The sequence below is a fragment of the Eptatretus burgeri genome, chromosome 5 (genome assembly GCF_056783735.1).
Source record: "Eptatretus burgeri isolate ZD-2024b chromosome 5, Ebu_testis_v1, whole genome shotgun sequence".
In the NCBI taxonomy this organism is placed as follows: domain Eukaryota; kingdom Metazoa; phylum Chordata; class Myxini; order Myxiniformes; family Myxinidae; genus Eptatretus; species Eptatretus burgeri.
In genome coordinates this window covers 15,707,847-15,729,515 of record NC_140965.1, presented here as the reverse complement: position 1 = coordinate 15,729,515, position 21,669 = coordinate 15,707,847, and the positions used below count along the sequence as shown (strand labels likewise).

The following is a 21,669-nucleotide window of genomic DNA, read 5'->3' as shown; positions in this document are numbered from 1 at the left end:
GTCATGCCAACTTCACCACGATGAACAAATCTGCAAGTGATGACGAGCTGGAGAATAACAGCGGACCGTACAACCAGAGCCGCCCGCAGACCGAGGAAGGCGCATTTGAGGTCCGGATCACTCCGGGTCAAGGCAATAAGGTGATTGTGTTCTACATCGACCTCTCCTTTGTTTTTCTGTTAGACCTGCGGCGCTGCGACATGGGACAGACGTGCCACGCGTGTGTCAAGTACTTGATGTTCACCTTTAACCTCGTCTTTTGGGTGAGTGTATACCTGGCACTACTGCACTTTTGCACATGCACTCTTACGTATGGTGATTGACACACACACACACATACACACATGTACAGGCACAGGTGCACACACAGACAACAGATGTGCACTCCAGCATAATCACCTGTTTGCTCATCCAGATTGCACCAGTACGTACTGTATAGACATACATGATGTTTGTCATGCTATGTTGATCAGTCAATGATATGTGTATGTTTGGTGATAATTATTAATGTTTCATCAATCCGTATTGCTCATTCCTCTGGAATAATACACAGTTTTGTAACACTGATTGACATTTGTGCCTCCGTACCAAAGGAGCATTTACTCAAAATTCTGTCCATTTCTCCAACTTCATTCCTTTCCAAGTTTTTGGCTCCTTTGTACCTCCTCTTTCATGCTGTTTGGCCTCGTAATTTGTGACTGAGAGGTGATGGCGTTCACTCCATGTTCCCATTGCTGCTTTTCCCTTCAAACCGGGCGCATATTGTATGGCTTATTCATTGTACGTGTTGCTTTTGTTTATTATTATTATGATAAAATGGGGGCTGGCAGGATAACCTTGAGGTAACGCACACTCGCTGCTATGCTGTCTAGCCTGAATTTGAATTCCGACCGAGCTATGAACTGTTATCTAGGTGTTCAACAGGCAGGTGGATTCATCAATGTGTGTGCCATCCCTCAGATGGTCATTAAACTGGAATAAAGATTCCACATTGTCCTTAGGTGAGGTATCGCTGACACTGAACAAATTACAAATCCCTGTCCTCACGACTGCTGGGAGAGGGATGGCAAGCCACCAGCAAAAAGCAAAAAAAAAAACCTTTCCTGTAGAGTATTTGAGTTATCGCCAACAAAAGGAATGGCAAATCGCCCACCCCGTACCCTTCAACCCCTCACATTGTAATTATTTGTTTTTTTTAATACCCTGGTGATACTCGAGATACCTACACTTTTCTCATCCCCACACCTCCTCTTACCCCCAATGAAATGAAGTCGTTAGCTTGACAGATTAATTTTATCTAGTGCTCATGTGGTGCAGGCATGGTGTGCCGAATGGCCACCTCCTTCGTCAAATTTGCTCGTTATAGCTTTGTGGCAGGCACCCGTAAAGCCCAGAGAGGTGTGTGTGTGTGTGTGTGTGTGTGTGTGTGTGTGTGTGTGTGTGTGTGTGTGTGTGTGTGTGTGTGTGTGTGTGTGTGTGTGTGTGTGTGTGTGTGTGTGTGTGTGTGTGTGTGTGTGTGTGTGTGTGTTGTGTCGAAAATACAGTGCTGATAGTCTACACCCCCTTTCAAAATTTTCACCTCTTGTTGCCTTACAGCCTGGAATTAAATTGCATTAAATCAGACTTTTCCCACCTTTATTTACACGTCGTAACCCACAAATTTCAGAAAATTTATTTTAAAATACCAAACTAGAATATCTTGGTTGTATAAATGTCCACCCCTTGAGCTAATACTTGGTGGAAGCACCTTTGATGGTAATTATAGCTGTGAGTCTGTTGGGATATGTCTCCGACTTTGCACACCTTGATTGGGCAATATTTGCCCATTCTTCTGTACAAAACTGTTCAAGTTCAGTCAAGTTGCGTGCGGAGCGTTCATGGACAGCAATCCTCAATACATGCCACAGATGTTCGATTGCATTTAGGTCGGGGTTCTGGTTGGGCCGCTCAAGGACATTTATCTTTTTGTTCCTTAGCCACTCCAGTGTAGCTTTGGCTGTGTGCTTCGGGTCGTTGTCATGCTGAAAGGTGAACTTCCGTCCCAATTTCAGCTTTCTTGAAGAGGGCAGCAGGTTTTCCTTTAGGATTTTTCTGTATTTTATTCCATCCATTTTCCCTGCTCGCCTATCAAGTGTCCCAGTCCCTGCTGATGAGAAACATCCCCATAGCATGATGCTGCCACCACCATGCTTCACAGTCGGGATGGTGTTCTTTGGGTGATGTGCTATTTGGTTTGTGCCAAATGTAACGTTTTGCTTCTCGGCCAAAAAGTTCCATCTTCGTTTCGTCAGACCACAAAACCTTTTGCTTCATGGCTTCAGAATCTCCAGAATTTTTTTTTTTTTTTACATTTCTCAAACGGGACTCAAGGTGGCCTTTTTTGAGTCATGGCTTCCTTCTTGCCACCATACCATACAGGCCAGACTTGGAGAGTGTTTGGGATATTGTTTTCATGTGCACACAGTGATCAGTCTTTGCCATAAAAGCATGTAGCTCAATCAAAGTTGCCATTGGCTTCTTGGTGGCCTCTCTGATCAGTCTCCTCCTTGCTTGGTCATCCATTTTGGAGGGACGACCTGGTCTAAGCATGGTCTTGGTACTATACACCTTCCACTTCTTAATGATTGTCTTGACTGTGCTCCAAGGGATATTCAAGGCCACTGAAAAGTTTTTGTACCCATTCCCTAATCTGTGCATTTCCATAACTTTATCCCAGAGGTCATTTGAAAGCTCTTCGGTGCTCATGGTTGTCTTTGCTGTGAAATGCACTACGCAGCAGAGGAAACTACAGTAACAGCTGATTTTATTCTGAAACTAGCAAATACCACCCGTCGCTTCGCTGACAGGAACACTGAGATGGGGGGGAGGGGGGAGAGATTGAGAGGGGTGGGGTGAGAGTGATGAGATACAGGGGGAAAGAGAGAAAGGGGGGGGAGGAAGGGAAAGCAATCAGAGGTGAGACTAAGGGAAGGCAGACATGTTGTGGAGTGTCAATTATGATTCATACACTCATCAAAATGATTCTGCATAGAATAACAGTGAAGATGGAAACAAAATAATGTCTGAAATCCATTTTCTACCCGTCATACTATGAATACCGCCCAGACATAACGCCCGTCTGGATACGTACAGAAAGAGAGCGAGAGACGTGGAGGAGTTATCAGAGAATGTTATGCTTTGTGAACACACCACACCACACGCTTGGTCGATATCGGCAATTTTTCGGGAATCAGCAGATTGGAGCCAGTGTGATTACCGAGTACAGTACCATATGTATATGTATATATGTATATATATAAAGACCCACCCACATATCTCATCTGTGAATGGAGGGAATAGCCAATCAGCTCTCACCTTATTGACTCTACCCAGGTGGCTAAGATTATATAAATGATGGACCCCTCCCACACTTTTCCAGCCGAAGTAGCTGTATAAAGCAACCCTTGAAGACCAACACAAGGTAAGTGCTCATGCTGTTTCAAACCCTTCCCATAATTCCTCTTCAACTATAAAGATGTTCACACATGGTACACAAATGAGAATCCCAATGCTACACACCCTCAGCTACCGGACCGGTTTAATTGCTTATTGGCAAATCATCAGTGATGGCGTAGACAACAATGCATACCAATGAGGTTCCCAAGCATGTACCATGTGCTAACGTCAAAAGCATTGGGATTCTCATTTGTATGCTATATGTGAACGTCTTTATAATTGTAGAGGAACTCTGGGAACGCTTCGAAACAATGTAGCACTTACCTTGTGTAGGTCTTCTTGGGTTGCTTTATGCAGCTTTATCAGCTAGAGGGGTGTGGGAAGGATCAATCGTATAATATATATTTGTGTGTTGGCTCATGGAAGAGCTAGTACACTGAACAGATCAGGACAGGACAGCAGAGAAAGGGGGGCACCAACAGCAGAGTTGAAGGCCAAAATAGATGCAGACTTGGTTGGACAAGGAATGGGGGCAGGGAAGGATAAATGGGGTGTACAAGATGGATATAGAAGGAAACTTTCAGGTGTGAAAAACTGTAAATTTGGAAGAATGAGGGGATTGAAGTGAGGGCTGATGGGTTAATGAGGGTAGAAAAGATAATGGTTCTGGATTGGGGATGATCTGAGATGGTGATGAACAGTTGTCTTGAAGACTTGGTGGGAAGAATGAGATTTAAGAGAATGTGGAAATTGGTTCCACAGGTGGGGGGAAAAAAATTGATGAACAAATGAGTGGAGGTGAGCAGTGATAGTGGATCTAGGTGGTTTCACCATAAGGGGGTTGATGGTGGATTGTTTGCACTGCAGAATCCTGGGGTGAGGGTTTGGCAAAGCACGGAAAGAGCAAAGGGTGCAAGACCAGAAAGGAGGCTGTATAAGACACTTCAAATGACGCTCAGTCATGGTTGTTCTCATGTAGGATTTCAACGGCCGTAAGCTATTGAAAAAGTGCTCTGCAGTGGCTGTCATAGCTTGGTGGATGAGGTACAACTTGCAAAGCTTCACCACTTGTGGGATCAATTTCTTCATCTCTGTCGAAGCAATGCAATTGATTTCAGGAATCGTAGTAGCATAGTTGATGTCACATATTTTCCAATATCCAAAGCTAAGGTTCCAGATGAAACGCATCCAAGTAGCCTCCTAAAGTGAGCATTTGCACACTGCAACATCTCAGGAGACGAGTCGTTTCCATCTCAGGCCTCTTGAAGTCGATCTTCTATGGCTGTTAGCACTGACAGAGTCCGATATTATCTGATCCTCCAGGCCTGACAGCATTACATCCAATACATCATTCCAAATGTTGCAATGCATATCCTCGGGAGACTCGTAAAAGTGGGGTTCATTCTGCTGGAATAGTAGTGCCGCTCAGGCAGACAGACGGTGCTGATCGCTAAACTCGTGAGCTGGTCTGTGGAGTTCTTCACTTCACTTCCTTGCTCAATAAACATTTGGACATTTTGAGGCCATTTTGGGTTGGCAGAAATTCCAGAAAATAAATTTGCCACAAATATTCTGATGGTTTGAGTGATTCGATACCAATTTCCCCTCTCCCATCCCTTTGGATTGATGGCCATGTTCACCACTACATGCTAATATTTAAAGGGAAAATGGGGGAATAATTTTGTGTGAGTAAATTGGCTTCCCTCTTCCCTCTTCCTTGTGTGTTATGTTTCCCTCTGTCACTTTCCTTAGCAGCCCTTCCTTAATCAATTTTGGGGAAAAGAGGAAATCGCATTTGCCGTCCCTCCCATTTCATTTTTTTTTGGGGGGGGGGGAGGCATTTGCACTTGCCCCCACTTTCAGCACCTTAGTTTGTTCGTCCCTGAAATAATCTGATTAGGACCTTTCAACCACCTCGCAGTAAGAGAGAAACAGGTATAATCGCTGGAGGCTGACACTGTAAGGCCTTATTTAAATTATATCATGGCTGCACCTGACATCCTGCTGATTAATTTTATATATCCATAACTGCAGGGGGTCGTGGGAATGTGGCTCGAATAATGAACAGGTCTATAACAACAGACATGAAAGAGCCTTAACGTCTATCTCATGTCGGACAAGGACTTTAGGAGACCTTGCTCGACTTTTACAGGAGCTTGGACATTGGCATTTGTATAGAGGATAGAGGATGGAGCATTTGGGAGATGAAGCTGCAATTCCAGCATCTAAAGTTCCAAGGGCATTCAAAAAATTACTTGAACGACGCACAATAGTCAAGATATTTTGAGCTTATCTTTTTCAATACCAGTGTAATAGTGCCCCTTGGCTTCCACATACTTTCTGATTTTGTCCTTCAAACTGTCTATCAATTTAATAGAAGTTTTTAGTGTTGTTCCTTCAGTCACATCTTTGTTGCTTCAGCCATTTTTCCTTGTCATTGAATCTGTAGCCATTCAGGTGCAACTTCAATTGTTATATTACTCGGTCTGGGCTGTGTGGTGGTGGTGGTGGTGGTGGTGGTGGGAGTTGGTGATCCAGATGCTCAAAACCACGGTCTGTACAACACGGGCCTTATTAATAGTCATGAAGCAGGAGCACACCTTTGGTCAGAATCCTTTTCCTTTTATCCCTGGTTGTCGTAATTCCTACACGAGGCTGATGTGATATTCCGCTCTGGTTGCATCTTATGAGGAATATAGTCGCTCAGCGAGATTCCCTTTGCATCCCAGAAAATCGAGGCTAAGATACTGTCGGCTGAGGGTTTTAGGTGTGAAATTAATTTTCTGGTGGTGATACCATGATGCTTCCATTGCATGGACTCCATTTTGGTTTCAGGATCCCAGTAGTGAGGCATGTAGTCAGTCGGATCTGCGTTGAACATTTTGAGAGGCACATGACAAGATGCCAGCAATTGCTATCGATCGTGATTGCTGTAGTTTTGGAGACCTGAATCTTGTTGAGACCTTGGACAGGGCCAAGTTTCTGGTTTTCATCAATGATCTCTCCAACTCTCTGGAAAATCCTCTTTATCTCTTTGCTGATGACTCCACCCTCTGCCGTACCATCTGTCATCCCACAGACCGGCAAGCAGCAGCTTCTTTGTTCACTGCAGATCTGGGTAAAATCGCAAACTGGTCCAACACGTGGAACATGTCTTTCAATCCGGACAAATCTCACTCACTGTCTCTCAGAAAGGACCGTTTAGAACCCCCCCCCACCCCATCCACTTTCTCAACAATTCTCTGGAAGAAGTCCTTTCTTACAAGCTTCTGGGTCTCACTATCTGCCATGATCTTTCCTGGGAAAGCCACATTTCCAACCTCACCTCCAAAGCCAGTCGTCGACTGGGAATCCTCCATCGTGCAAAGCCCTTCCTCGGCCCACCTGAGATCCTGACCACTTACAAAGCTTTCGTCCGCAGCCTGATGGAATACTGCTCTCCTCTCTGGGCTGGTCCTCCTGCCACCCACCTTTCTCAGCTTCACACTGTGGAAACCAAGGCATTTCGGATCATTGGCATCTCCCGTAATGAGGCTGAGTCTTTGGGCCTCTCACTCTCTCACCGCAGGCAGTTCGGTGGTCTTTCTGTCTTCTACCGTCTCCTCTCCAGCCTCACCACCCCCCCCCCCCCCGCCGCTCTCTCTGCGAATTGTCCCCAACACATCTCCACAGCGCGCTCAAGTTCCGCCAACAACCCTCTTCTGGAAAAACTACCAAAATCACTGCTCACCTTCACTCCTTCATTCCTCTTTTTTCCCTCCTTTGGAATAAACTCCCTCACTCGATTCAATCCCATTCTTCCCTCCAGGCCTTCAAAACAGGTGTTCACCACCACCTCTTATCATCCCCCATCCAAATCCTCAATCTTTTCTACCCCCGATAATCCACCAAAGCCCACCTCCTTCAAATTGCCTGCTTTCCTTCCTGAAAGTCCCTGTAATGTCCATCTTCTATTCCCCATGTTCCCCGTCCCATCCCTCTCCCTTCCACAGATCTCCAAATGTCTCTGCTCTCCACCATTTTGTCCTTCCCACTCCCACCCCTCTTGTCTCATGCCTCCCTTGCTGTGCGTTGTGTGTTAGCTCTCATATGAGCCTCGACAAGATATACAAAAAAGTGTGTTGTGGATGATGGTGAAAATGCTACCTTGAATAATTCCAAATTTGCTGGATATTTTGGCAACCTTCATCCTTCGTGATTAATACCTCAACATGGGAAACAGTATGTAGGTCAGTCACGTCCAACTCGGGATCATTTTCAAGGGATTTGCGTTGACTTTTAATATTGATCACCTATTTGGCTACTGCAGAATGAGGATGTGCGTTCACCAACCACGGTCACCATATACTCGTGGATCTCTTTGGAGTGGCACTGTCTTTCTCTTGAGATTTGACGACACCTCTGCTTGGAGCACACTTCAAGATTATATGCTCTGAACAACAAGCAATGACAGAGCGAAGCTCTCAAATAACAAGCATACATGCAAACTGTGGCTCTCAGGAGTCGACGAATATCCCATCCAACGAAATTTTGACCGCTCCGTATTTGTTCAGAAGAGAACATCGAACTCATTCGAGTCAAAATTTTAAGGCAAAATATGCAACTTTTAGCTCTTGAGTGAAACCTCACCCACCTTCATCCTACTCCTGCTAAAGGCTTTCCTTTTTCACCTTCTATTGAATACTTTGTGAGGTTGTTTCCAAGGAATGGTTCATTGATTGCCTAACATATTTAACCCATTGCTTCCCCCATTTTTGAGACTAACAATGACAAGTGAGGGTGTCGTGATTTTATTTTGAGGAAAAATGTGCATCATGGGCCAAATGGCCTTTTCCATCTGATCAATTTCCTTGTTTATGGGGAAGTCAGATCAAGCCGATCATGGTGTGACTGCTGGCATGATTCACACTGAATAATTGGTATTATTATATGTGGTGACGATGACTGATTCCACACAACCGCTCAACTTGTAAACACCTTGCCTTGTTACCTTTCCCATCTTAACACGGGCCGCATGCAATCCTCAATAATCTTGTAGCGCATGACAGCCTGACTGACAAAACGGTCATTTTGCTGAAATGTAAGATTAAGCACAATACCACGACGTCGCTCTGAGACCCCTGCCAAGGATAACTTGTACAACACATATTACACAGGAGGCTGTTGAACCCAATGTGCCTGCGTCATTTCGATGTTGCATGTTGCTTAAGATCCGCGTGGCCATGGTAATAGTTCTTTGTCGCCCCCAAAGGTGAACACTTGTTCAATGTACCATGGAGTTGTCTACGCTTTCTGAATTGCAGAAAAGTCTCCTTTGTAAACCCGACCTGAAGGCAATTGGAGGGATTAACTTCTCACGGGCCTTTGAGGCCCATGTTGTGAACTTCTCACGTGACTACTTCTCACAGCCTAAAAATAATTGTGTGTAGCTCCATAGAGTGCGACTCTCCCCTTTGGGCTGGGGCCCCAATATCACATCTGTCTTCTGGATGCTGTAGGATCCAAAGCTCTCAACACTATTGGTATTTTCCACAAAGCACCAAAAGCAAAACCTTTTCTGTGATCATCGCTGTGTGTGTGTGTGTGTGTGTGTGTGTGTGTGTGTGTGTGTGTGTGTGTGTGTGTGTGTGTGTGTGTGTGTGTGTGTGTTTCGGTTGTGGAAATTCACAGATCACCATTCAGGTTCCCCAGACGTCAGTTATTTCGGTAAGTGTGTGTTCCAGGTTAGATTTCCCCACCAATGTATAACGGGAATTGTTCGTGTGCTGGGCTGTGCATCTTTGAGGTAGTGTTATTCTTTTCTATCTTTATTATAAAACAAAAACATCGTCACGACAACCCATGGCCGCGTTTTGACGGTGATCTCCAACACGGCCGCGTTCCACGGTGATCTCCAACACGGCCGCATTTGACGGCAATATTGGATCAAAACGGCATTACCCTCTGAAAGAGCTGGCCAATCGGAAGTGAGAGGGGCAGATCCAGCCTGGGTGAAGGTTCAAAGGTGAAAACGGGGAGGGCGCTGATTTTGGGTGGTGAAGCCCAGAGCGAACCCTCCCCTTGGGGCTATAAAAATCCGCGCCTGCACGCCGGATGGGCAGAAATCTACAACAATATATATATATATATATATATATATATATATATATATATATATATATATATATATATATATATATTTGTGGACCGGGGGTCAGTGGCAAGAATGACCATGAGGTGGGGAAAGCTACGTCATCTCCACCAGACTCCCCGGAATTGTAGGCCGTCACTCTGGACAATTCCGTGACGTGGCAGGTTCGCTGAGCCGACCGTAGTCGCCAATATTTCAATTGCATAGCGTAGTGTCTATATATATATATATATATATATATATATATATATATATATATATATATATATATATATATATATATATATATATATATATATATATATATATATATATATATATATATATATATATATAACCAATTTACCTAATTAACTACGCAATTTTGTCTACCGGGGAAACCGGGTCCCTCTACCGACTGCGGTAGAGTTCCAACTACCGACTACCAACTCCGGTTCGGGTGCAACCGAGCGGAAACTGCAAAGCCGTGCTGGCTGGAATGAACGGATTATCGGGGTTAAAACCCGGCTAAACTCGGATCCGAACCATGCTGGACCGATGTAAGAAGGGACGGAAACGAACTGGGGGTATTTCTAACAAATTTTATTTCCAGTAAAAGACAAAAGCAAGACTTGATGCAAATATGCAAGAAGGAATATTTACTGCTAGCCGAAACCCCGTCAGACGGATTCCGTTCCATGAGCCCAATATGACGACCAGTGGCGGCTCTTGTAAGAGCCGGCTCCCAGTCGATGTACTCCATGGCCTTCCCGAATGAGGCCTACAAAACGTCCTTGTACACGACGTTTTTGGTGTACACTACTCTTTGTGAAGAAGTCCCCTGATTTGTGCACGTGTCTACTTTGACGTATAAACACCGTGTCAAAACTTCTCAGGTCACAGTACCGATTAAAAACGTGATGCGACCGCAAGGAGGAGCACAAAATTGGTCCTTCAGTATTAATATATAGAAGATACAATGTTTCTTTTTGTGTCAAATTCACATTCTGAGGTTGTCGGCATGTGCAGACGAGGGTTTTACATTGCAGACGCCATTTTCGAGTCGTCAAATTACACCTCAGCGGTGACGGTCTGTCTACGACAGACGTAATTACGTCAGCGAATGACCGATGTCATTACGTCTTTACGCCTCAGCGGTGACGTCACACATCGCCGTGTAAAATGAAAAGCGTTTATTCTGCTTCAGAGTTGAAGTTTGACTATTGCCACTATGTGCGATGCACTCTTACAGGTACGAAGTTTCTTTCAGTCCAGGTCACAGTCCGTTCATTCAACCACCCTCACCAGCTGACCCACACTTGAGGGACATGGACTGGACAGGGCGTGCTTGCCCCCGCCTACTCATCCCCCGCCCAAAAATTTAATTACCCCGGCCCCGCCCCCGCCTATTCACTCCCTGCCCCCATCTCTTGATTCCCAGGCCCCGCCCCCTGTCCACCCCCTCACACTCAACCCCGCCTAATTCACCCCTGCCTCCGCCCACTCATCCCCTGCCCCATTTCCACCCCCGTCTCCCGCTTTCAATTTGCTTACCCCCGCCCAAAAATTTGCTTTCCTTGCCCCCCGCCTCTTCACTCCTCGCCCCGCCTCTTCACTCCTCGCCTCTTCACTCCTCGCCTCTTCACTCCTCGCCCCGCCTCTTCACTCCTCGCCCCGCCTCTTCACTCCTCGCCCCGCCTCTTCACTCCTCGCCCCGCCTCTTCACTCCTCGCCCCGCCTCTTCACTCCTCGGCCCGCCTCTTCACTCCTCGGCCCGCCTCTTCACTCCTCGGCCCGCCTCTTCACTCCTCGGCCCGCCTCTTCACTCCTCGGCCCGCCTCTTCACTCCTCGGCCCGCCTCTTCACTCCTCGGCCCGCCTCTTCACTCCTCGGCCCGCCTCTTCACTCCTCGGCCCGCCTCTTCACTCCTCGGCCCGCCTCTTCACTCCTCGGCCCGCCTCTTCACTCCTCGGCCCGCCTCTTCACTCCTCGGCCCGCCTCTTCACTCCTCGGCCCGCCTCTTCACTCCTCGGCCCGCCTCTTCACTCCTCGGCCCGCCTCTTCACTCCTCGGCCCGCCTCTTCACTCCTCGGCCCGCCTCTTCACTCCTCGGCCCGCCTCTTCACTCCTCGGCCCGCCTCTTCACTCCTCGGCCCGCCTCTTCACTCCTCGGCCCGCCTCTTCACTCCTCGGCCCGCCTCTTCACTCCTCGGCCCGCCTCTTCACTCCTCGGCCCGCCTCTTCACTCCTCGGCCCGCCTCTTCACTCCTCGGCCCGCCTCTTCACTCCTCGGCCCGCCTCTTCACTCCTCGGCCCGCCTCTTCACTCCTCGGCCCGCCTCTTCACTCCTCGGCCCGCCTCTTCACTCCTCGGCCCGCCTCTTCACTCCTCGGCCCGCCTCTCAACGAAAAGTGTTTATTCTGATTCAGAGTTGAAGTTTGACTATTGCCACTATGTGCGATGCACTCTTACAGGTACGAAGTTTCTTTCAGTCCAGGTCACAGTATCGAGAAAAACGTGACGAGACCGCTCAGAGGAGCACAAAATTGGTCCTTCAGTATTAATATATAGATGTTCCAAAAACACTTATTCAGTTCTACTTGAAGATGGGCCCACACGCAGACACTCACACAAAATGAAAAACCCAGTCTTTATTGGAGAGACAAGCTGGGGGTCAGAGTTCGGTTGGGTACCTGGCCGTCGGAGAAAGGGGGTACTCCGTGCTGCGGCGCCTAACAATGGTCGCTGGTTTGGTCCCCAGTCACACGTGTGGGACTCGAGGTTCGTGGCGGAGCTCGGATGGTGAATAGCGGGGTCCACGGAGGGGGGTCGGGGTCGCTCTTTCCTTCCTTGTGGAGGGCCAGCAGAGACACTTTCACTGCCTCGACGACCTTCGTAACAGCAAAAAAACCCTTTCGTGACAGCAAAAACTCTCCAAAAAGACCCACCTAAAACTCTCCAAGACCCCAACAAGACGAAGCTGTTAGACCCCAAGACGAACAGAGTGCTCGGGAATTTATGGACCTCCCTCAGCGAGGATGGGCCTCGGTGAACACGCTTCGCTGTCTTCCTTTGATTGGACAGGGTCCCATGGCATACCTTTCTGGGGCGGGGTTTCGACCTTGTTTGGAGAAAGCCGACCCACCCCTGTTCGAGAAAGGTCATGGTGGTGAAAGTGCCTCGAACATCCTCGGGAATCTATCTCAGGCAAAGCTGCGCTGTGGTCCGCGAACTGAGGGCTGCAAGCACGATGTTACCATGAATCATAATGGGCCGAGGGGTCATGCAGATGGGATGGCTGTTATATGGCGTGTTGGAGGGTTCGTTGGATGTAAAGATTTAATAACCTAACTAAAAAGAAATCGCAACGCACGCCTTTGATTCTCCCACTAGACAAAAGGAAAGGGATCTGACGACACACATATTTAACGACATAACTGACTTTTGGGACATCTGTATGTTGAATGCTTATGGTTTCCAGATCCGTAACACTACTATATATATATATATATATATATATATATATATATATATATATATATATATATATATATATATATATATATATATATATATATATATATATATATATATATATATATATATATATATATATATATATATATATATATTTCTTCTGCTATTTCATTCCTCCATCACTTCAAGATGACTCCCTTGTTATGAAACTTCCAAAATGCATGCTCACTACCTCCTCTGCTGTTCTTTTGTTTTAGTTGTGGAACCTCCTTCCTCAGTCTAATTAATCCCACTTTTCACTCCAGAGCTTCCAGTTGGTGGTAGCTCACCACTTCAGGTCATCCTCCGTCCCCTTCAACTCCACACCTAGTCTTCCCACATCTTTCTGTATCTATTAGCAGGTTGCTATGTTTCCTTCCCTCTTCGCTCCCCTCCTCCTCCTGTTCATTCATCCGTGTGTTGGCCCCACTGCCCTAGTGTCGGCTGTCTACATTCTGCCACCTTGCTCCTCCATGAGCCTCGACTTTGTAAATAAAAACCCAGATTGATGCCCCCTCCAAAAGGTCGTATGCTCCATGATGCATTACTACCCACATTACCACCAAAGTGGACAGATTGGTTTACACTGTGATACAACTCCAGCTTTTCGCTCTTTATTTTAGGCCTCGGTTCAAAAATATTCAATAACTGACCCAAAGTTTATGAAACTTTGCAAAATTAATGAATTTTTTGCAATTCGTTTTGACATCCCCAATTGAAAAAGGCTAAATAGTTGATCGAGAGTAACATGATGTATTGCACTCTCTCATTCACTGAAACCACTTCAAGGAAAGGTGTTTCACTGCTGAAAGTTGGTGTACCAGTGGACTCAATTAATTGAGAAGAAAGAGCACTGCATATACAGTATCACTAATCCTATCTCGAATATCCCCACCCAGAAGTGATGCAACAAGCAGAAGGTGCCGCATACGAAGAAAAATACATTCTGTGGTCTAATGGCAAGTGTGTCCACTCTGAGTCTGAGAGGTCGGTGGTTCAAACGGTTCAAACCACAGCCGAGTCTTGCCAAAGATGTGCTGCTTCCTTGCTTGAGGCTCAGCATTTAAAAAAAGATAGAGCGTGGATCAACAACCATATGTTAGCAGCCATTGTGTAGGTTTGGTCTGAATGGTTTCCACTTGTGTTGAATTTCTTTGTCAGTGAACTATTATTATTATTATTATTATTATTATTATTATTATAGAAAGTTAAGCCACATAAATCCTGACAGCCCTCTCAAAAGTGATATCGACCACCTCTTAAATCTGCTGTAAGTTCATGAGTTTGGTTACAAATAGGTTGGGAATCGAACACAGTTCAAAGCTATGAATATTCAGTCTGAGTGGCTGATCCTATTTGCCAGGTGCACTCGATTGTTACCTCTGAGCTCTGCCGTTAGCCCAAGGATTCAGGTTCAGGTTATCTTTTTGTGGTGAATCGGATATTAAGCACCATGCACACCCGATTTTGAATATCAGGCGTGATGGCAGTATTATATATCGGTCTATAGCTGATGATGCTCCACTGAGATGTGTTTTTTATTTTTTTTTTCGTCACCATCGAGGTTTATCCAGGCATTTGCACAATCCAAACCTTCTGGCAACTTGGAAGAACTGATGATTTTTGGAACCTTTGAACTCCCATGCAGATACAAAGCTTTTATCCTGGGCTTGATGGAGTACTGCTCTCTCCTCTGGACTGGCTCCCCCTCCCTCATCTTGCTCAGTGTGACGCCATGGAAACCAAGGCCTTAAAGATCAATGGAATCTCCTGCAATGAAGTTGAGTCTACGGGCCTATCACTTTGTCATTGCAACAGGTCGGTGGTCTCTGTCTTCTCCCGCCTCCCTTTCTGGTCTTGTACCCTCTGCCTTCTCTTAAAATTAGGTTTTCTTGAATTTAGGTTTAGCACATTCCCTCCTTCCTGAACTTCTTTTTCCATTTATGCATAGTTTGCTTACGCAGGCTTCTCTGCAGTCGAAATTGGTTTTGAACTTTCACTTTCCTTAAATGACTCAGTTCGGAATTATATTTTCTCTGAAGATGTCTTCTGTTTTGTTGTTCATGGCATGTTCATCTCTCGTTTAAGGGTAATAACACTTGTCTGCTATCTACACCTTCTCAGCTCTCTCTATACCTGTAACATGAAATAAGTGGATTAAAAAAAAAAATTGTAGGATAAAAAATGGGGTGGGGTCAACTTGATTTTTGACCACCCTTTACCTTTCAGTGCTGTTGATGAGCCATGTTATGGTTGGTTGTGGTGTGTTTCGATCCTACAGCATTTTGTTGAAGAATTGAAGATTATGATGTGAGGTATAACGGCATTGATATGCTAAACCACACGGATCCTGCAGTGCCATACCCACCGTTGCACCTTCAAACCTGCCTGGAAAATAACACTCGTAGTTTGAAAATTGATTTACTAATCTTGGCAACAGAAATGGTGAAGCAAAGCCATTGTGGCAACTTTCTCACCAGCCTTCTATTTTTGGTTCCTCTTCATCTACACCCTCCCCCACCCTTCTTCCTCTGATCTTTCCCAATTCCGTTCATTGCTGCTTTCCCTCATTTCACCGAGGGCTTTTCAATGGGATTACAGAAGAGATAGAACTGTCGTGTTTTGAGCTGCTTGTGATTTACCCCTGGATGCAAAGATGACATTGGATTGGTAATATCGAGCTTATTGGTCCCGGCCCATTTCGTTCAGCTTCCCATGGGGTTATCAAAAGGTTCGCATCTGCCATTGAGATCCCCTTTCATATCCCAAATCCCTTTTCCCCGATCTGACCTTTTCTAGCCCTGTTTGGCGATGGTCCAGCAAGACACTTTTCTGAGACGAATTGTGCCCACATGCTTCATTTCGCTCAAAATGATATTTTGGTTCATTGATTCTTCATTCCTTTAGGTAAACAGTGGAAGCCATGGTGACGGGAAGGGTAGGGGTTTGCTGGGTGGAAATTGGGGGCACCCGCTTGAGCCTTAGCACTTGATGGAGCAATTAATTTTGGTTGAGTGGCCATACATTCGGTGTTGCTTGTTAATGGAGTTTGGAAGTAATTTACATGGGTCATCTCCTGGTGGTCATGTCTGTCTTTCAGCAGGTGGAATCACATTCTGCCAATCACGCAGTATTAACGAAATGCTAGAAACAAAATCTGGTAATTTCATCATCTCGTATCTCCATGAAAATGGAACTTTCCACGTCAGCTATGAAAATCACTCTGCAGAGTGATTGACGTCAGCCACGTCAGAAAATGGAACTATTGAGAGAGGTATTAAGAAAAAGAGTAATCGGAGATTGCAGACCCTTGCCAAGACTTGTATTGTGTGATGTATTTTTATGGTGTGTGTTACGTAATAAGAGACATAATTAGAACTGCCACTTTATAACTGCTGGCAGTGATGACCGGGTACCAAGACGTACCGTTTTGATTAGATGTCTGACCCATGACGTTTTTATTATTATTCAATTGAATTTCGAATGGGATTGAAATGAATTCAATTCAAATCAAATGGAAAACCAAATTGGCACAGTCCTGCATTGGAGTAATCAGAACAACCCAAACAAGCAAAAAGCAAAGTTGAAGTCATCAGGAGGAACCTGGATAGCATTAACATTTCAGCCACTACTCCTCTACCCTCAAACCCGCACAGTCAAGTGAGCCTTTTTCAAAATAAAAATAAAATAAAAACGATGTCACCCGCAGGATGACCCGTATCTTGCCAAAAGGTGACCACGTGTGACTTCTTTAAGGTCACACTGAGGTGAACAGAGCTGCTATCCACCAGGAGCGACTCCTTGAGGAATGTCTGCCTACGAGAGATTCCGATGAGAATCGTTCTACAGAGTAACCATGAAAAATATGCGTTTGCCTCATAACGTCACCAAATGACGTCATAATGTCTCAAGCTTGACATATCTAGAAAGCACTCATCGAGGTGTTCAATTTGAGGTACTACACGATATGTTTCCTAAAACTTGAAAATTTGACCTTGGGGTCAAATATGTTTGACCTCAGGTGCTAACCATGAAGGTCAAGGCCAATTGCCACCAAAAACTAATCAGCTGAGCGCCAGACCATATACTGCATTCCCATAAAGTTTGGAGACGATTCGATTAAAATTACTCAAATAAGGGTTTCGTCGACTCCCCTGATTTGCGACAGTGACCTTGACCTTTGACCTTGACCTTCAAAATTTTATGCGCTGAAAGGGACCTCTATAGGCCTCTGATATGCGAAGTTACAAAAATTTCCAATGATAACTGTGCTCTGCAGAGTGATTTATACGTGATTACAGACAAAAACAAAACAAACAAACAAACCAACAAACAAACAAAAAAAAACATATGAAGGTCAAGGCCAATCGCCACCAAAAAATAATCAGCTGAGCGCCAGACCATGATCAATATTCCCATGAAGTTTGAAGACTATCCGATCAAAATTACTCAAAAAATAAGTTTCGTCGACTTCCCTGATTTGTGACAACGTGACCTTGACCTTCAAAATTTTGTGCGCTGAAAGGGACCTCGATCGGCCTCTAATATGCGAAGTTACAAAAATTTCCAATGATAACTGTGCTCTGCAGAGTGATTTATACGTGATAACAGACCAAAAAAAAAAATAAACCAATGTCACCCGCAGGGTGACCCGTATCTTGCCAAAAGGTGACCACGTGTGACAAGGTCACACTGAGGTGAACAGAGTTGCTATCCACCAGGAGCGACTCCTTAAGGAATATCTGCCTACGAGAGATTCCGATGAGAATCATTCTGCAGAGTAACTATGAAAAATATGCTTTTTCCTCATAACGTCACCAAATGACGTCATAATGTCTCAAGCTTGACATATCTAGAAAGCACTCATTGAGGTGTTCAATTTGAGGTGCTACACGATATGGTTCCTAAAACTTGAAAATTTGACCTTGGGGTCAAATATGTTTGACCTGAGGCGCTAACCATGAAGGTCAAGGCCAATCGCCACCAAAAATTAATCAGCTGAGCGCCAGACCATGAACTATATTCCCATGAAGTTTGAAGATGATCCGATCAAAATTACTCAAAAAAAATAAGGGTTTCGTCGACTCCCCTGATTTGTGACAACGTGACATTGACCTTTGACCTTGACCTTCAAAATTTTGTGCACTGAAAGGGACCTCTATAGGCCTCTGATGTGCAAAGTTGCAAAAACTTCCAATGATAACTGTGCTCTGCAGAATTTTTTTATACGTGATTACAGACAAACAAACAAAAAAAATAAAACATACAAGCTGACTAACATATCTTGCAAAAACTTCGTTTTGGCAAGATAAAAAACAAAACCCCGATCAAAAAAAATTACCTGTCTCCCAAGACCATGCGTCCAATCAAGTTGAAATTTAAAACGTGCATTCCCCATCACGACCAGATCGTAATTGTAAAGTTTCACATCGATTGATTAAGCGGTTCCAGAGAAAACATTTAATATTTTTCTTAAATCCAATATGGCTGCCAAACCATGTGACCTATGTATTATTCCTTAACAAACTTGTCCACCCATGCATTCGGGAACTTTTGTGTGTAGTTTCCCCTTGATCTGTCCAGCCGTTCTGGAGAAGATTTTGATCGGTTTTCGGGTAAATCCAATGTGGCTGCCAAACCTTGTGATCTATAATGTCGTATGTGTGAACCTTTTGTTCCTCTTAGATAAGTAGTAATCCGTGTAAAGTTTCACCTCGATCTGTTTGGCAATTTCAGAGAAGATTTTTGAAGGTTTTACAAACATATTTATATATTGTTACGGCTGTGGAAATTCGCAGAACACCATAAAGGTTCCTTAGATCAGTTATCCCGGTAAGTGAGTTCAGATAGATTTCCCCACCGTTGTTTAGAGGGGATTCTTAGTGTTCACCGGGCTGTGACCCTTTGAGGTACGTTTTTCTGTTTCTATCGTTATTTTGAACCACCCATACCTCGACCACCATTACAGCAACCAACTTCGCCCCTCAAACAACCACAACGCCAACAACAACCGAATCATCGAAACCACCGCCAACCACGCTACAATTGCCACAAGTACGCCACCATCTAACCATCTTCGCCGCTACGCCAGCTATCGAACACCATCCTCCACAAACCACGCCACAACCCTTTCCGCGTCGAAAGCCGTCCGAGAGCGCCAAGTAAAGGGACCAAGGAAGGAACTGCGATGACGCGTGGATTTTCCTGCCTTTTTTTTTCTCTGCGTTTGGTTTGAGTGGAAGGGCGAGGCAGCTCACTCGCGATTGGTGGATACGAGGAATGAGGCGGTCGGAGCTGAGGAATGCCCTTTTTTGAGAAGCTTATCGAAGGGAGGCGGAGCCGAAAATGGGGAGGGGCGAAGCGCTGAGCCTCAGGGGATATAACGCGGACAGCACGCGAGCTTCGTGTCTTGGTCTTGTCTTGGTCTTTGGGGTGGCCTGTGTCTGTCTTTTGGTGGCTTCATGGAACGACGTGGTTTCGAGCTGGAGCTTAGTCTTCGTCGTGGTGCTGATAACGTCAAGTCGCGAGGGTTGTGTGCAGAGGACCAGCTCTGCCGTGCAGTCAGGAGGAGAGTGCCAGAGAGAGCTCGCCGACCGTCGCACCATGAGGGTGCAGGTTACCTGCTACGGTCTCGCGGGACCCGTTCAGTCTCCCATGTCCTGTGTCATAAAGACCCAAGTGGTCCAGCCTGACCCACTTGTCTGTGAGGGGGGTCTTTTCTTGTTTCTTTTGGGTTTTTGAATGAATGTTGTCTTGGCGCCGTCTGTCAAGTAAAACTGCCAAAGTGACTGTACATTTATAAATTATATTCGGTCATAGTGCTTTCCCTTGCTTTTGTTTCTATTTGCCTGTATATGTGCTTGCCTGTTGTTTCTATTTGCCTGCTTACGTGTTGTATAATAAATGTGCTGGTCTTCAGGTACCCCGTTCGTCGCGTCTTCCTTTCACCCCATTGAAACGCCATCTTGCATCACGGAATAAATCGTTGGGTTTTAAATACCCGGTAAATAGAATTGGATCCGGCGAGGTCGGCGATAATACCCGCACAGTGATCGCTGCAGAACGGAACGGACCGCTTAAGCGGTTCGTGTCCCAAGCCGACCTGCGTCGAGGTACGGTTGACTGCCCGTGCAGGTACTTGGGTATATCGAATTTGGCGAGTGACCCTATCTTGCGCGGGTACACAATTGGCTCGACCGTGGTGAGGTTGAAGACCCACCCGTGACAGGGTTCCGGCGTTAGCTCCGGAAAGTCACGACTGAATTGTCCGTCCGGTGGGCGACGCGGTTGCTATTAGTGGAAAGCGGACGATCGCACGCCAGCGGGCGCGAATTCGTAACTATACTGTATATATTGTTGCGGATTTGGAAAGCAATCGCACTCAGCCATTCAGGTTCCTGTAGATTAGTTATCTCGGTAAGTATGTGTTTATAGATAGCCCTTTTCCTTGTCTTGTGGGTAATTATGTGTGAATGCGCTGCGATTTGTAATTAGAATACCACATCTCCTGCAACCCCTCAGCTCCCAGCATCCCCCGCGAGCTTACTGAGTGAAGGGTTAAGCCCCCACCCACCGGTTCGCTTGACGGCGCGCCCAAGTGGGGGAGGGGCGGAACGCGCAGAGGAGGATAAGAAAGGAAGCAGATATTCCTAGAAAAAAAGGATTTTGCAATTGGGGTTTCACCACCTCAGAGCGGGACTTTGCCCAGAGTGGGAGGAGTGGGCTCCTCACCCAGTCAGGTGCTTCACCACCTCAGATTGTGAACGAGGTGGGCGGAGACGTTTTCCTCCCCCCCCCCCTTTGTCCCCTGCCCGACGAGGGCGAACAGATGCGCGGCCGCGGAGCTTGGAAGAACACATCTCTCGGGAGATCACATCGAAGAGGACACATCTAGGGACGTCACATCTCGATACGAGGCGCGGAGTCCGCGACGGCTGTCTCTCCCTCGGCTGGTCGCTCTTCAGCGTGTTGCTGGTGGTGATCCTGGCTCCTCATCCCTCTCGCTTGGGTTAGCTGTGCCGGATCGACGAACCACGGAGTCCCAGGCCAAGGGAACGCCCAGCCGCATGCTCACGGCAAGGTAGCCAGGCTACCCTGACCCTCAGCCCGACCGTCCTCCGGGCTGGAGGTCCCATTAAACACCCAGGGGGTCAATTTCTGTCCGTGTGCGTGTGTCAGTTTGTGGCGCCAGTCCGTAAGTAGTGAATTTCATAACTGTTTTGCCTGTACATACGTGCATTGCCTGGTATTCGGTTTAGTTCTGTCCTTTTGTGCTCCCCTAGTCCCCCCATCATTTGTAAATAAATATACCCCCATTGTTTGAATGTGCTCAGCTTGTTTTGTATTTCTTCCATTGGCTGGGTGTGTCGTGCATGTGGGAAAGTGAGCAGTCATTGCCGCTGTAACAGGATAATGGGGCCGGCGGAATTCGGCGATTATAAAACCGCTCGGCATCGCACACGGAACGGGCTCGCTTCCGTACGAGTTCTGCCGAGGGTGAAGTACCCCAGTAGCTGGATCACGTGGGTACTTAGGTAAGTTGAAGTTGTCAATTAACCCTACCCCACGTGATCTACCTATTGGCGTATTTCGGTCCAAAATAACCAGGA

The 21,669-nt window shown here is 46.1% G+C and overlaps 1 protein-coding gene across 4 annotated transcripts in view; it reads left to right on the top strand.

Annotated features, from left to right (window-relative positions):
* The window catches only part of LOC147025914 (tetraspanin-4-like), a 151,944-nt gene that overhangs the window by 68,949 nt on the left and 61,326 nt on the right, over positions 1–21,669 (top strand). For 2 of the 4 annotated variants that reach the window (XM_085880816.1, XM_085880815.1), the window contains exon 2: positions 184–263. The exons of 1 other annotated variant lie outside the window; for it this stretch is intronic. In XM_085880816.1, the coding sequence (XP_085736942.1) occupies positions 184–263 (80 nt within the window). Of the gene's footprint in view, positions 264–21,669 lie in introns of all 4 variants that reach the window. One more of the 4 variants, XM_085880814.1, reaches the window with a different exon arrangement.